At 41.7% G+C, this 16,292-nt stretch overlaps 1 protein-coding gene across 3 annotated transcripts in view; it reads right to left on the bottom strand.

Annotated features, from left to right (window-relative positions):
• Positions 1-13,520, bottom strand: part of FOCAD (focadhesin) — a 262,779-nt gene extending 249,259 nt beyond the window's left edge. For 2 of the 3 annotated variants that reach the window (XM_004706558.2, XM_045289109.1), the window contains exons 1-3: positions 13,436-13,520; positions 8,057-8,131; positions 5,705-5,859 (exon numbers count right to left, since the gene is read on the bottom strand). In XM_004706558.2, the coding sequence (XP_004706615.1) occupies positions 5,705-5,859; positions 8,057-8,131; positions 13,436-13,492 (287 nt within the window). In that variant the 5' untranslated portion in view covers positions 13,493-13,520. The remainder of the gene's footprint in view (positions 1-5,704; positions 5,860-8,056; positions 8,132-13,435) is intronic. The other variant, XM_045289110.1, reaches the window with a different exon arrangement.
• Positions 13,521-16,292: the final 2,772 nt, after the last annotated feature.

Genomic DNA, 16,292 nt, shown 5'->3' with positions numbered 1-16,292 from the left:
ACTGATCAAAAGAACATTTTAGAGCTCTTAACCCCATTTCTTTGTTTACAGACACTATAAAATCTAGTTTGCAGTTGTTGCATGTTGCCATCGCTTTGAACCAAGAACATTCTTGGACATCCCAATGCTGGGTTCCTTTGAAGAGAATGGTCTCTCAGGCAGAGCCAGACACTTTCCCGGCCACTCCCTGAACTTGAGAGGAGCAGAGTGTTTTCAAATGTCAAAGCTTTTTTTCTAAGTTAGACTACACACTGTAGCGGGCTCGGGCCCAGGGCTCCAATTGAGGGCTGGGTTGTAAGGAGCTAACTGGAGGAGCAGGGGGTATGGAGGAGAGGTAGAAATGTTCCATGGGAATTTCACAAACCAGACCCTGCCAAGGCTCAGGTTTCAAGACTGGAAGAAAGGACTTTGCCTTTTCTATTTTTCCTCACTGTATTTTAACATCGACGCTAATGCTGAGAGGGCTCCGGAAACTACAATCTCAGAAGGTCTGTTCTAGAGTGTGCTGCGTCTCACAACCAACATTCCTGTCCCCAATCTCTTTTCCTTCCTTCCTTGCTGCCTTTCTCTCGGTTCCTGAAGGATGCAAAGCTAATAGACAAGAAAGGGGGTGTGGGAGCGGGGAACCACATTTAAAATGATGTCACCAAATCAGAGATGCGCAATCCTGGTGTGGCTCTGCTTCCAAAGTGCTCATCAATTGCAATAAACTCCTGTTTTAGAAGCTCAAGAACAAGTACATGAGGACCAAGTGTCTCTCGGCCAAGAAGCGGCAGAAACGGCAGAATCGTTCCTGCTTCCAGATCCTAAAACTAGATAGAAGGGGTTTTCTGGCTCCAAAGTGTCCCTCGGCAGCACTTGGAGAAGGAACTTGCCTGGGTCTCCTGCTTTTAATTAGCTTGTTTCTTTCATTTCATTCTCATTTTTCTTTAAAAAAAAAAAAAAAGTGATTAGTCTTTGTAATCACTACAAACCACAGTTTTGCTACTTAAAAAAAAGTGAATCAAAATTTTGCTTTTTGACACATGAACATTTATTAGCACTGCTATAACAACTATAAAAAGGTCAAACTTATATAACACATTTTATGATCAAACTGATTCAAAAATTAGATCAGTTCGCGTCAGGCTGTAATCAGTCTACATCACTCTGTGGCTAATAATTTATACGACATGAATGCCCTCAAATACGAAACATGTAAAAAACGTTTCTCCTATTTCATTGTTAAAGTTCTCAGAATGGACTGTGGTAAATAAAATTCAAGGCTTCCTCCCATGTCTCGGCCATATTTCCAAAGAACGCTGAATACTGGCGGCCAGTCATAGGGCTAAAACGGCTCCCTCCAGCACTGTGTGAGGCTGGGAGCGCTGAGACGCGTCGGGAGCTGGTACAGCACGGTGAGTCCCTGCAATGGAACGCTGCACCCTTCCAAAAACATTAGAAAGCTCTTTATGTGCTTTATGGCACGGTTGCTTTTTAATTGCAAATTGCAAGATAAAGAACACTGTGTACAGTAGGCAACTATTTCTACTCTTAGCAAGGTAATGCAAAACCATAAATTTTCAGTGATGTGGGCAGAAAATATCTTGAGGATAATAGGACCTGGTAATTGTTTTTGCCTCTGAGAAGAAAAACTGAGGAACAGGGATAAGAGAAAGATTGTTTCATATGGTCTTTTGAAATTTATACCACGTGACTGTATTTATTACCTACTCAAAAAAATAGAATATCTTAGAAAGAGAAAACTAAAATAACTACCAAATTATAATATATGTAGGTGCCACTGTAGTATGAATATTATATTGGTCGATAATAACATAATAAATATATTAAATAATATAATGATTATATTGATGTGTGAATGATAGCCCATGGCAACATAATTTTCTATGATGATATGGAATTCCAGTGGTGATAAGGAATTCTAGCTTGCTCTACCACCGCCATCACCCACTGCTGTCAAGTTGAATCCAACTCTCAGCAACCCTTTGGGACAGGGTAGAATTGCTGCATTGCCACCTCCAATTTCCAAGGCCGTAAACCTTTATGAAAGCAAACTATCCCATAGTTCTCCCACGAAGACTGAGAGGGTTAGAACGACCATCCTTCAAGTTAGCGGCCACACACTTAACCATCATAATCAAGTACTTTTGCCTGCTCTAGGCAACCCTTAAAGTCAGCCACTAAGTGAGAAAACAAGGACACACAAAATCTTAACTTTTTAAAAAGCCTCCCAATGAATGCACAATAGGATGTTGCTGTAATTGTGTTGCGGTGTATATAGAAAGGGAGCCCTGGTAATGTAACAAGTAATGCATTTGTCTGCCACCCACAAGGTAAGTAAGTAGTTTGAAACCACCAGCTGCTCTACGGGAGAAAGATGAAGTTTTTCCCTCCCACAGGCTGTCCTATAGGGTCGCTATGAGTCAGGATCAACTGGATGGCAGTGAGTTAGTTTTAATGGGGTGTAGAGACAGGAAGTAAATGTAAATCAGTGTTTTTTAGCTATGATCAAATACTTACTTATTAGAAGTATCTGACTACCCACAAAGTAAAAGGCCATGTGCTAGATACTAAAATAGAGGTAAGTGAAAAATACTTACTGTGAAAGAGAAAACCCAGCTGGGAAGAGAGAGATCAGTAGGGCAGGGAAGACAACATCTGAGCTGAGCCTTGGAGGTTGACAAGAATGGTGCCAGACACAGAAGGAACAAACACAGCCTTTGCAGACGCAGGAAAGTGCAGGACTCAGCACCAGTGAGCGGCGGTGTGTGGCTAAAGACGAGGGATCCTGGCAGGAAACGTAGCTTGAACAGCAAGCTGAAGCTACTCTGGTATGGACTTACAGACCATGAAAGAGAGTTTGGCCTTCATAAGTACAGACATCAAAACAAACATAAAATATGAAGAAGCTCCAAGAAGGTGAAAAGAGATCATCTGAGAGACGAGAGTAAGATTTATGAAGAATGGCTAAGGAGGAGGTAGATGGGTAGTTACAGCTCTATTCTCCCTGTACAGAAGATTAACTACCTAAGGTAGCAAATGGACACTGGGCCTCCACTGAAGTACTCCCCCAATGCAAGAACACTTCATTCTATTAAACTGGCATTCTATGATGCTCACCTTCCTGACAAGATTGCTGAAGACAAAGCAGGTGCATAAGCAAATGTGGTAAAGAAAGCTCATGGTGCCCGGCTATCAAAATATATAGTGTCTGGGGTCCTAAAGGCCTGACGATAAATAAGCAGCCATCTAGCTGAGAAGCAACAAAGCCCACATGGAAGAAGCACACCAGTCTGTGGGATCAGGTATCAGGCATCAAAGAACAAAAAATCATATCATTGTGAATGAGGGGGAGTGCAGAATGGGGACCCAAAGCCCATCTGTAGGCAACTGGACATTCCCTACAGAAGGGTCACGGGGAGAAGATGAGCCAGTCAGGGTGCAGTGTAGCAACGATGAAACATACAACTTTCCTCTAGTTCTTTAATGCCCACCCCCCCCCACACACACTATCATGATCCCAATTCTACCTTACAAATCTGGCTAGACCAGAGGATGTGTACACTGGTATAGATAGGTACTGGAAACACAAGGAATCCAGGGAGGATGATCCCTTCAGGACCAGTGGTGAGAGTGGTGATACCGAGAGGGTGCAGGAAAGGTGAGGTAGAAAGGGGGAACTGATTACAAGGATCTACATATAACCTCCTCCCTGGGGGATGGACACCAGTAAAGTGGATGAAGGGAGACATCGGACAGTGTAAGATATGACAAAATAATAATAATTTATAAATTATCAAGGGGTTGTGAGGAAGGGGTAGTGGGGAGGGAGGGGAAAAAATAAGGAGCTAGTATCAAGGGCTCAAGCAGAAAGCAAATGTTTTGAGAATGATGATGGCAACAAATGTGCAAATGTGCTTGACACAATGGATGGATGCATGGATTGTGATAAGAGTTGTATGAACCCCCAATAAAATGATTTTTTTAAAAAGATTAAGTATTCAAGTCTTGGGAGAATACAATAAAGATAAGAAAAACATCTGAAGGTGGGCAAGTAACTGTACCAAAAAGGAGGAGCAATACTCAATGCACCTCAGGGTAGGAAGTGGAGGTAAAGCCCACATGGTTTACAGCAGGTAAACATGAGGGCTCATGAACCAAGGCCTTCTATTTCAAGCAGCCTCTTTTTAGGGAGCACTTTCTGAGGAGTGCTCTCTCCCTCAGGATAGTGGATTCAGTAGGGCCCTGCATGACTCTCTCAGAAGGGAGCGTGTCCTTTCATCCTTGGCCACTCCATTGCTCATGGCTGTGAATGGACCAAGTCTCACCAAACCAGACAAAGCTAAAAAACAAAACATCAGTCGCCTGGAATAATCAGGGAGAAGGCATAACCAAATCACAAAAATATTTTTCAAGGAATGAGTGCTGGTATTTTATAATGTGCTAACATCATGAGCTGCCCAACTATGATGAATAAACTGTACAAATGTAGATGCAGTCATGCTTAGAGGCAACCTCCTTTCTTAACGGAGGTCAAGCACTTGCGCTGCTTATTATGAATTATAAATAACATAGCTATTTTCTTCCTAAATAGAGCAATGATAAATTTAGATATAGGCAGTCCCTGAGTTAAAAGCATCCAATTGCAAGAGAACTCTTTCTTTCCCTTTAATATTATGATTGAAACCTTAACTTTTAATAAAAGATTGAAACTTTTGACCAATCCTTACAAGAAATGAATTGTTCAACACAATCACCTTCATTTGCTGAAAGTGCAGCTTTTAAATCAATGAAAAGTTTTTGAGCTTCATCTTGCTCTAAGACCAAAACAAAACCACTGTGATTGAGCCAATTCTGACTCCTATTGACCCTTTAGGACAGAGGAGAGCTGCTCCACAGCGTTTTCCAAACTGCAAGTCTTTATGGGAGCAGACAGCCTCAACTTTCTTCCACAGAGTGGCTGGTGCGTTTGAACCCTCATTTTGTAGTTAGCAACCCAACCTTAACCCACTGTGGCAGTAGGGCTTCTTTCTTGCACTGAAGTAGGTTAAATAAGAGGCACATGGGCCTATTCCAACTACTAAAAATTCTTAAAAGACATAGCTAGGACTGGATCTCAATTATAAGCCAGGGATTGCCTGTACCACAAATTCTAAAACTGTAGGGTTGAAATTTATAGTTCAGCACATAAAAAATACAATGAGCCCTATAGGACCAGTGGTGTGAGTAGCAAAACAGGGAGGGTAAAGGGAGAATGGGTAGGAAAGAGGGAACCGATTACATGGAACTGTGTGTGACCTCCTCCCTGGGGGACAGACAACCGAAAAGTGGGTGAAGGGAGACGTCGGACAGGGCAAGATATGACAAAATAACCATTTATAAACTATCAAGGGCTCATGAGGGAGGGGGGACCGGGGAGGGAGGGGAAAAATGAGGACCTAATGTCGGGGGTTTAAGTGGAGAGAAAATGTTTTGAGAAACGATGTACAAATGCGCTTTACACAATTGATGTGTGTATGGATTGGGATAACAGTTGTATGAGCCCCTAATAAAATGTTAAAAAAAACAACGAATTATACAATATTGTAACTGAAAGGTAAGACACTTGCAAAAAGGATGAATATTGGCCCTGAGTAGCAAATTAGTGATTTTTTTCTAAAAACTTAAATCGTTGGCCAACCAAGCATAGAGGAAAGTATACCTGGTTGAGGGAATCAGGTTCAGTATCCCATTGAGAACGTAGCTGAACTCCGCATGATCCTGAGCAACAAGTGCCACCAAACCCTCACAGCAGGCTGTTCGAACCACGCCATTGTCACTGCAACACTTCTCCCACAGCAAGTTCAAAGCAGGAGTCTGAAATCCAACCAGAGATTAGAAGACATTTCTGATGAGCAACACCGCCGCCAATTTTCCATCCAGCGCAATTCATTCACAGAAGGCCAGCTTTCCTAGACAAAGAGGAGGCTCTGTCCCTCTGCAGACTACCATCGGTTTCGCAAGACGGAGAAGGGTTTTGTTCTAAGACCACTATCTTCTCTCAGCTGCAAAATAAGACAAGCTGCAGGCAGAGATGTGACCTCAGTGCAAGTGACCCAGCAAAGCCAATGGGGCTCAAAACTAAGGGCTGGCTCGAGCAGAGTTCTTTAGGCAATGTAGGCAAGCACAAATAATGGCCGCTATTCGTTAGTCTAAATTTATGCTTCAGGCATGAACAGCCATTTCCAGTTTTCAGAAATGTTCCTGCTCTCCTAAGACCCCTCCTACCAGGCATGCCCCCTTGCTCACCCACCGACCCTTCCCCTCCATGACCGAAGCCTAGTGCAAAGAGAGAGAGAAGTAGCATAGACCACAAGAAAAGCCTAGAAAAACATGACTTGCTCAAGAAAGAGCCTTTCCCCCGCCCCTTACATTCAGAGACAGCCTTGTTGGACGGAAAGGCATCGGAAAGGCAGGCAGGGAAACAGATTCTGTATTTTGCACAAAGGCCATAGAAGCAGGAAGTCTAGCTTTCCTAACTTTTTCAGAAGTCTCTGACCCAAAAAAGCGACTGATAAAACACTGTGAACATGTGGGTTCAGTCTATTTAGGTTTTTATTTAAAATACACAAACACATACACATAATGAAGCTATTTTTCCTCTCTCCTGACATGATTTACTTGGGAAATATATCAAATCCGTTCCAGGGAAAAAAAGGATCCCCAGCGCCCAAAGAATAACAGAAAGGATGGAATTCCGAATCAGACGGCTCTCACTGTCCCTGGCTCAGAGAGCCTCTTAGGATCCAGGGTTAGAAGACCAGTCCAGCAAACAGTCATCCGTGAAGGAAGGAGGTATTTATACTCCATTCCCCCTTTTATTCAGAAGGAAACATATTCACCTGTATGAACAATGTCAAAGGGCTCAAAATGTCATTAGTAAATCAGGAAAACAAACTGTTGCCTCAGGAAATACAGAGTTCTCCTGGAAATAAGCACTCATTTATTAATAGAAGAGGAAATATTTCGTTAAAGGGATTTAACATTCAATAAATCCTGGCAGTTTAAGTAAAACCACTAGCTCTTCTACACGCACATAATGTGATTACAGGCAGGATTAAGATCAGGGTTCTCAGAAAACCTAATTTGTACAACTACCTACAAACACAAGAAAAATTCCAATTAGCCTTGCATTTACTTCAACATGTCAGGAGAAGCTGTAAAGAACTGTAACTGGAAGCAGCTAATCAAAAAGCTTGGCTGATGGGGCAGGGGGGAATAAATTTCTCTCTGCTGTGGGAAAAAAAAATCTTATTTCTGGCTTCTACACCTTCAGTAGAGTATACCTTTAAGCACCTCTCTGAAGGACTTTCCCAATCAGCTGTTGAATGACAGCCTACTGGTAATCATAGGAGGTAGGGAGGTATTGAACTGATAACGATAGGTCTCGCAATTCAATCCCCCCAGCAGCTCCTCGGGAGAATGCAGAAGTCTGCTGCTCCTGCCGTGGAAACCCAAAGGGGCAGCTTCACCCTGTCCTGTTGCGGCTGCTTTGAGTGGGAATCGAGTCAATGGCAGGGACTTTGGGTGTTTAGGTCAATCTCAATGAGCACTGTCTTCCCTGTGCGGGAGTGAGTCCCGAGGTTTGCTTCCAGCGCCCATTGCCAAAGCATGACCTTCCCAACTGAGAACTCGCTTGTGGGGCAGGCATGAAGTCAGAGCCCAAAAAGAATCCCCAGTTCGCTTGCTCTATTGGCCAAAAAGCGTCCCCTCAAAGACAAAACCATCATCCTTTTCTACAGCATGTCTTCCCTTGCCGCCCCCTGTGTGACTTCTCACTGACACGCAGAAGAATTCTCTCCTTTTCCCTCCATATCTCACTCACGCTACAGCACATTCTAAAATGTAAAAGAATTCTGTGAAATAAAAAGATCACAAACACACATACCAAACGGGGAAGGAAATGAACTTTCCACAGTTTAAATTAATTTCTATGCAACCTGAACTGGGAAGGAAATAAGAGACAGCTATATATAATCAGCTTTTGGAAATGTTATCTGAGTAGAACACAGACCTGGTTTGTGGACTGGTGGATCTTCTCTGAAGACCCATGTTCCTTCAGGACTGCGGCAATAAGATGGCCCACAGCCTGCAAAACAAACAAAGCTACTGAGTACACTTATTTCAAACTGCTGCTGAAGGTAACCAATATTCATATTAATTGCTATGAGTATGCGTACACTTGGCAGTCAACTGGCAATATATAAAATCCCCGTTCATTGACTATGTGCTAGGTAGCAGGCTCAAAACGGGAGACTTCACATGCATAATTTATAATCTTCATCATAACCCTCAAGATAGGCATGATTTTCCCAAGTTACCAATAAACAAACTTCAGTTCCTCAATGTTTTAGAACTGCCATATTTTCCATTCCAATTGTCTTCACTTACGCATATATGAACTGCAACCCTGCTAGCAATACTTCTTGACTTACCCTTTTAACTACCTCCTACTGTCCTGATTGCCTTCACCTCGCTCTTCACGCCTACCTAGTTCTGCTATTGAGAGTTAACAATGACCATCATTCTGAATATAGGCTGGGAATACATTTGGCTAGTGCAGAATTCCCTAACTTGGGACGAGTAGATATTTGTGAATAGCTCTCAGTCTTGCAGTCTTTAGCGGAGCACAATTAAAAACATAGTACCTAGCCCTTATTGTTTCTTTTTATATTCCACATGGTGAAACTGATCTATTGCCTTAATGTTTGATGATCTCAGTCTTAAAAACATGTTTCCCATTTACATGAATAATAAATTTAGTTTCATTTACTGTTTTCTGTTTCCTGGTAAAAGGGCTATAACAAGACTTAAAGACCAGTGAATAGTTTGGGTGCCAGTTTACAAAATGTAGCATATGTCACTGAATATCGCTACCCACCAATCACAAGCTATAGACCACTTAAAAAGAAAAAAGCTACCAATTCAGCTATGATTTTTATAAAATGTTTACTGTTTTATTGAAAGAGTTATTTTAAATACTTTTAGAAAAACATGGCCAAGTTCATGCATATGCAGGCACTACTAACTATATCCCAGTTGCTGCTAACAATTATAAGATAAAACCCAACTTCAAAGAAGCTAAAATGTGAAAAATAAATATACATGAATCAAGAAAATATGGTGCTAACACTGAGCAGTAGTTACAAACAAACAGTAAGAAGTATTCACAGAGGACATGGTACAATCACAAGAATCTAATGAAACCAATATGAAACAAATGCAAATAAAGTAGCGATTCACATTTAGAAAAAAGCACTAAAAGAATATAAACTGATGATAACCATCCCCCACCCTCCACCAGGTTCAATCTCTCTCATTTACTTTTCAATTTCTCCTCCCAACATCAGAAAATTAGAGTCTAAATTAGCTGCAGAATACAAAAATCCAAGGATAAATCAGCTATATTGCTACTTTTCCCCTAACGATCATTGAAATAGATATCCTTCACCAATCAAAACATACATTCTTTGCAGTTAATCTAACAGATGCACACACAGGCATCTCCTGATTATCTATGCTAATGAAAGGACTGGAGGCACAGGAAAATGAAAATGTTGGACAGCAGCCCCCGAGCCTCCATCTTTCTTCACGATAAGGACCTGAGCTGCAATAGTGGGGTAGGGCTCCACCCAGTCAGGTAGAAGGGCAGTTACATAACATGTGTTCTACTCCTTGTGGGAAGGTTCCCCACTACCTAGCTAAATCAATTCCCACAGCAGGCATCTCTAGCATCAACTGTTGAATGCATCTATGATGCTGCAGGGTGTTAAATGTTCAGGCAGGTTTCTTCTGGTCCCCTAGGCCTACCCTCACATGAAAAGACAGTTAAGTTATGATTGCAACTTGATTAACTAGAATGGTTATTATAGCTACCTCAGTGGGTGGAAAAAAAGAAAAATGTTTGTTTCAACCCTAATTATTGAAAATCCAAATTATTTAGCAATAATATCTCTAAAACTATATTAACAATCTTCTGCCTTAGGGTATAAATTTAAAAATCTGAATCCAGGATACTTTACTGATTGAATGCCATTATAATAAAAATCTATTCGATCTTAATAGTAACCCAAATGTGTAACAGACTTTTAAAATATGAATTCCAGGTAAATCTATAGAGATGGGAACTGGTTAATAATTACCAAGAGGTATGGCAGGAGAGGTTGGAGGAGAAATAGAGAGCTAACAACAATGAGTACAAGAAAGAAGAAAATGTTCTGAAGTTGATGGCGATGATGATTGTTCAACTCTTCTTAATATGATTGAACTGCTAAGTTAACTCTTGTGAATTATATGCCCATAAAGCTACTTAAAAAAAATAAAGGGCATCTAGGTCTTTATGACCTAGATACACACACACACACACACACACACACACACACACACACACACACACCAAAAACAATCTGGCAAAAAGCTTTGCTGGGCATAGCTTTTATTTTATTTATTTATTTTTTTTCTTTTAAAAAAATCATTTTATTTGGGGCTCATACAACTGTTATCCCAATCCATACACACATCAATTGTGTAAAGCGCATTTGTACATCGTTTCTCAAAACATTTTCTCTCCATTTAAACCCCCGACATTAGGTCCTCATTTTTCCCCTCCCTCCCCGCTCCCCGCTCCCGCATGAGCCCTTGATAGTTTATAAATGGTTATTTTGTCATATCTTGCCCTGTCCGACGTCTCCCTTCATCCACTTTTTGATTGTCTGTCCCCCAGGGAGGAGGTCACACACAGTTCCATGTAATCGGTTCCCTCTTTCCTACCCATTCTCCTTTTACCCACCCTGTTTTGCCACTCATGCCACTGGTCCTATAGGGCTCATCCGTCCAGGATTCCCTGTATTTTCAGTTCCTATCTGTACCAGTGTACCTCCTCTGGTCTAGCCAGTCTTGCAAGATAGAATTCGAGTCATGGTAGTGGGAGCGGGGAGGAAACCTTTAGGAACTAGAGGAAGGTTGTATTTCTCATCATTGTTACATCGCACCCTGACTGGCTCATCTCCTCCCCGAGACCCCTCTGCAAGGGGATCTCCAGTGGCCTACTAATGGGCTTTGGATCTCCATTCTGCACTCCCCCCATCATTCACTATGGTAAGATTTTTTGTTCTGATGATGCCTTACACCTGATCCCTTCGACAACTCGTGGTTGCATAGGCTGGTGTGCTTCTTCCATGTGGGCTTTGTTGCTTCTGAGCTACATGGCCGCTTGATTACCTTCAAGCCTTTAAGACCCCAGACGCTATACTTTTTGATAGCCGGGCACCATCAGCTTTCTTCACCACATTTGCTTATGCACCCATTTGTCTTCAGTGATCCGTTCGACAACCCGTGATCACACAGGTTGATATGTTGTTCCATGTGGGCTTTGTTGCTTCTGAGCTAGATGGCCGCTTGTTTACCTTCAAGCCTTTAAGACCCCAGACGCTATACTTTTTGATAGCCGGGCACCATCAGCTTTCTTCACCACATTTGCTTATTCACCCGTTTTGTCTTCAGCGGTTGTGTCGGGAAGGTGAGCATCATAGAATGCCAATTTACTAGAAGAAAGTATTCTTGTGTTGAGGGAGTACTTGAGTGGAGGCCCAATGTCCTTCTGCTACCTTAATACCAAACCTATAAATGTAGGCTCATAGATCTATTTCCCCATGGGCATAGCTTTTATAGTACGCATTTTTCCCACTAGGGGAGCATCTAGCAACTAGCTCTGAGTTAGTGCACCCAGTGGCATCACCTGGGAAGGCTCTCTCTGGTCACGGTGAATTTTTTCATAAAAACAGTTTCGCTCAAGCCTCATTTTTTGTGATTGCCCATTTAAAAGAACAGTGTGTGGCTGTGAAATTTTGTTTCCTGCTCAGGAAAAAATGCTGCAGAAACTGTTATGATGTTGAACACGGCTTACAACGGCAATACTATAGGAAAAACTCAAGCTTACGAGCGGTTTTCTCATTTCCAAAGAGGTGAAATGTCAATTGATGAAAAGCCTTGGAATGTCCTTCAACTACTTGAATAGGCGAAAATGTCAACAAAATTCATGCACTTGGGTAAGTTATCTGTGCTATCTCGGAGCTTGGTTCAACGAATATTAATGGAAGATTTGGGAATGAGAAGGTTCACTGGGAAATTTTTGCCTCAGGTTCTGACTGGCCAGGAAAAAAGAGCGTTGAATGGAAACATACCGTACTTTGAAAGAACAGCTCCAAAGTGACCTAGACTTTTTTCCCCAAGGTCATTACTGGTGAAGAGACATGGTACTATTCTTTTTCTTCCTTTTGTCTTTTTTTATTGTTCTTTTCTTTTCTTTAGTTGCTTTGTTTTGCTTTCTCACTTTTTTTTAAAAATCATTTTATTAGGGGCTTATACAACTCTTTTTTGTTTTTAAACATTTTATTAGGGGCTCATACAACTCTTATCACAATCCATACACACATCCATTGTGTAAAGCACATTTGTACTTCATTCTCAAAACATTTTCTCTCCACTCAAACCCCCGACATTAGGTCCTCATTTTTCCCCTCCCTCCCATACAACTCTTATCACAATCCATACATACATCAATTGTGTAAAATGCATTTGTAAATTCATTACATGGTGCTATTCTTAAGACCCCCCAAAGCAAACATCAATGGAAGACACCATCATCACCTCGCTTTAAAAAACCTCTTCAAGTGAAAAATCAAGATGATGCTCATTTGTTGTTGTTGTTTTTAATGTGAGGGGGGGGATAAAATACCCGCTCATGCAATCATCTCAGTGAGCCAGTTTTTGGCAAAAACAGCATGTCTCTCTTGTCCCACGTACCTTACTCACCTGGCCTTGCTCTGTGCAACTACTTTTTGATTCCATGGATGAAGAGAGACATGAAAGGATAGAGATTTGATGATGTAGAAAAGGTGGTAGGGGTAAAGAGGGAGGTACTATCAGCCATCCAAAACAGATGCGTTTGAAAAATGTTTCCAAGATGGGAATCGCAGATCTGACAAATGTACTAAGTGTAATGGAGAGTGTACTTTGAAGGTAATGCAATTATTTTGTAAAAAAAAAGAAGTATACAGCTTTTTTTCTTTTCAAAATAATTTTAAGTATAGACCAGAAAAAATATTCAGGTGCCTCCGAATTGTTTGAGGTTTTATTATCTCTAGGAAGAAAGGTATAATATAAATAGAGGCCAACACAAATTGTTCCATTTCAAATATTTACTTTCCTATATCATATATATATACACACACTAACACATAAAAGTTGTTTTCAAAAGCAGTATAGATTTCTATGTGGTGAAGAATAACATATTTAAAGTGGAAACTATGAAGTTCAACTAACAATCCACCAGAATGGTTCATTTGCTACCATGAAGCAAAAATAGATAGCTAAATAAAATAGATAAAATTACCTGTGATTGGATAAGAGAATTGGGAAATTCAAACCTTTTCCTGATATCATCCGACATTTTTGCTTTTCTTACATGTATGTATGTAACTTCTGTAACCAAAACAAAAGAAAACCTGTTAGTCCTGATGAGGCATTTAGAACAATCCATTGTCTTACATCTTCAAAAGATATCAAGCAGTTCCTGGAAAACAGGCACAGGGCTCTGCACGTCAATGCTCCACAGCACCCCGTCATGGCCCACTCAGCAGCATGCAAAGGCCAGAGCTGCTACATGAACCAGAAATGTCCAGCAGATATGGGTGTGTCCCAATAGGACTAGTCCTGAAACAGATAAATTCACACAATGGAGGCCAAAAGGGATCCCAAGGCTCCCGCTTAAATCACATGATTAGAGTATGCCACTGCACATTCAAATCAGAAATCAGTGCTTGTATGCGTCAAAACTCTGGAGGGGAAAAGGGGGCACAGTCATGAAATGGTTTTGAACTATTCCTCACGTTTGCACAAGCTTTCGTGTGGACAGTAATCCAGCTGCTAGAGACAAGTGTGAGACCTAGGTGAGCCATTTTCAAGGACAGAAATGACACAGAAAATGACACCTTCAAGCAGACTGTCTTGCTCCCAAAGCAGGGACAAGCGGGCAATGAGCACCAACTCTTAATATGTGTATCACACACCTCTCACTCCTTCTGGGCTCTCCAAAAGAAGCACAGAAAAAGAATAGGGCAGGGCAGGAGGTAAAACAGGCACAAAATACGAAGATTTCCTAAAGATCCTACTTTCTCCATTTCCCCTACAGCAAAGATTCCACTAGATGACACTACTTTTTAAAGGTGGGTTCTTTAGGAAACCTAATTATTACAACATGAACTTAAATTCATGGCAGCACAGTACCCTACGGTACCTTATAAAAACAAAAGACAATTAAACCAAGCTCTCTTCAGCTTAAAAAAGAGGGGGTAGGGCAGGGGCACCTTGTCTACAACTGGCAGCTCTTTTTAACCGCTTTCTTCTAAAACTGAGCTACTTCAGCCTGGCTTTCTTCTGTAGCATCTATGTCCAACTTAACTCCCTTCAATTGGCCCTTCTGCACTGGGCCATGCTCCACTCTCAGACGGCAGACCATTTCCCCTGCCAAAATCTACTCAAAAGATTAACCAAAAAAAAAGTCAATTCAGGCTCACAGCAACCCTATCTGGAGTCTCTGAGACTGTCATTCTTCATGGGAGTTGACAGTTTCATCAGTTGAAACTCAAACCCACTGTTTGAGGGACCCTTTAGGACAGGATGGAACTGTTCCTGTGGGTCTCCAAGACTGCGACAGTTTACAGGAGTGGAAAGCCCCATCCCAGGAGTTTGAACGACTGACTTTGTAGTTAGCAGCGCAACTCAGACACTACACACACACACACACGCACGCACGCACGCACGCACGCACGCACACGCGCGCCAGGCTTCACCTCATCAGCCAAAACTTCTACAACTTCCCAGTGGTGTCAATCATACCTTTCCTGGAATTATCATCTCCTTTGATTTCCATACTCTATCACAATGGAATTCCTCAACATGTCTCTGATGGAAATCCAGGATCAAAGGAAAAATGCATGGGTGACATGGGTGCATTAGGGTGCAAATCTGCTTCAAAAGATCTCTTCATAGTACTGAAAACCAAGGATGTTACTTTGAGGACAAGGTATGGCAGACCCAAGCCACGGTATTTTCTGTTGCCTCATATGTGTGTAAAACTTAAACATGTGAAGACAGAAGACGGAAGAACCCATGCATTTGGATTATGGTGCTGAAGGGGAACATTTAAAGTAGCATGGACTGCTAAAAGTACAAGTGAATCTGTCTTGGTAGAAGTACAGCCAGAGAGCTCCTGAGAGGCAAGGATAGCATGACTTTAACATACTTCGGACATATTGTCAGGAGACACCAGTTGCTGGAAAAGAGCATCTTGCCTGGTAAAGTGGAGGGGCAACAAAAAAGAGGAGGGCTCTTGACAAGACATGTGGGCACAGGGACCACAACAACGGGCTCAGAGAAACAGGAGCGGGCAGTGCTGTGTTCTGTTGTGCACAGGGTCGTAATGGTTGGGAACTGACTTGATGGCACCTGATAGCAACAACAACCAACAATGGTGCTACTGCAAAGCAGGTGGTGCCTGACCATTTGATCTCATTTTCGAGCCATTTTATTGTGTTCTAGTTGTAATACTTCCTGCTTCTTTCTGGTTGAGAATTTCTTGATGACCTGGTCTACTTCTTTTGTTAGGAGTCTGTGTAAGTTCTTAACGTCCATGTGCGCTAATTTGGGGAAAGCTGCTTCTTTTTCCATTGGAATGTTTTCTCCAGTTTGCTGCTGTTGTTGGGTTGGTGTTTTGTTTTGTTTTGTTGCATGTTTTGCATGGGATGGGAGACACTGGATCAGGGGCTTATTGGAGGCTTGTTTGGGGGGGAGGGATAGATTGGAGGGAAACGGGAGCTAATGACGAAAGCAAATGGGAAGAAAATGTTCTGCATGCAACTGATTGTAGTAATAACTGTACAACTCTTTTTAATATGACTGAACTATAGGCGTGTATGATATGTGAACCATATGTCCATAAGACAATATTTTAAAAGAAGAAAGAAATCTTATGGGGGGGGGGCATTTTGTGTGGGGCATACTACACATTATATTCCAAACATAAAATCCAATTCAGTGCTTTAACAAATACTTAATTTTGTGCTTACTATCTGCCTGTCACTGTTCTAGGTGCTTGAACTCCATTCTTGAACACAACACAAAAGACAGCAATCCCTGCCTCCTTGGAGCTTACAGACCATCACAGGGAGAGGGCCCTGCAAAAACACGAA

This window comes from Echinops telfairi, unplaced genomic scaffold, assembly GCF_000313985.2.
Source record: "Echinops telfairi isolate 266 unplaced genomic scaffold, ASM31398v2 ScPeMD7_25;HRSCAF=90, whole genome shotgun sequence".
NCBI lineage: Eukaryota > Metazoa > Chordata > Mammalia > Afrosoricida > Tenrecidae > Echinops > Echinops telfairi.
This window is presented reverse-complemented; position numbering and strand designations above follow the sequence as displayed.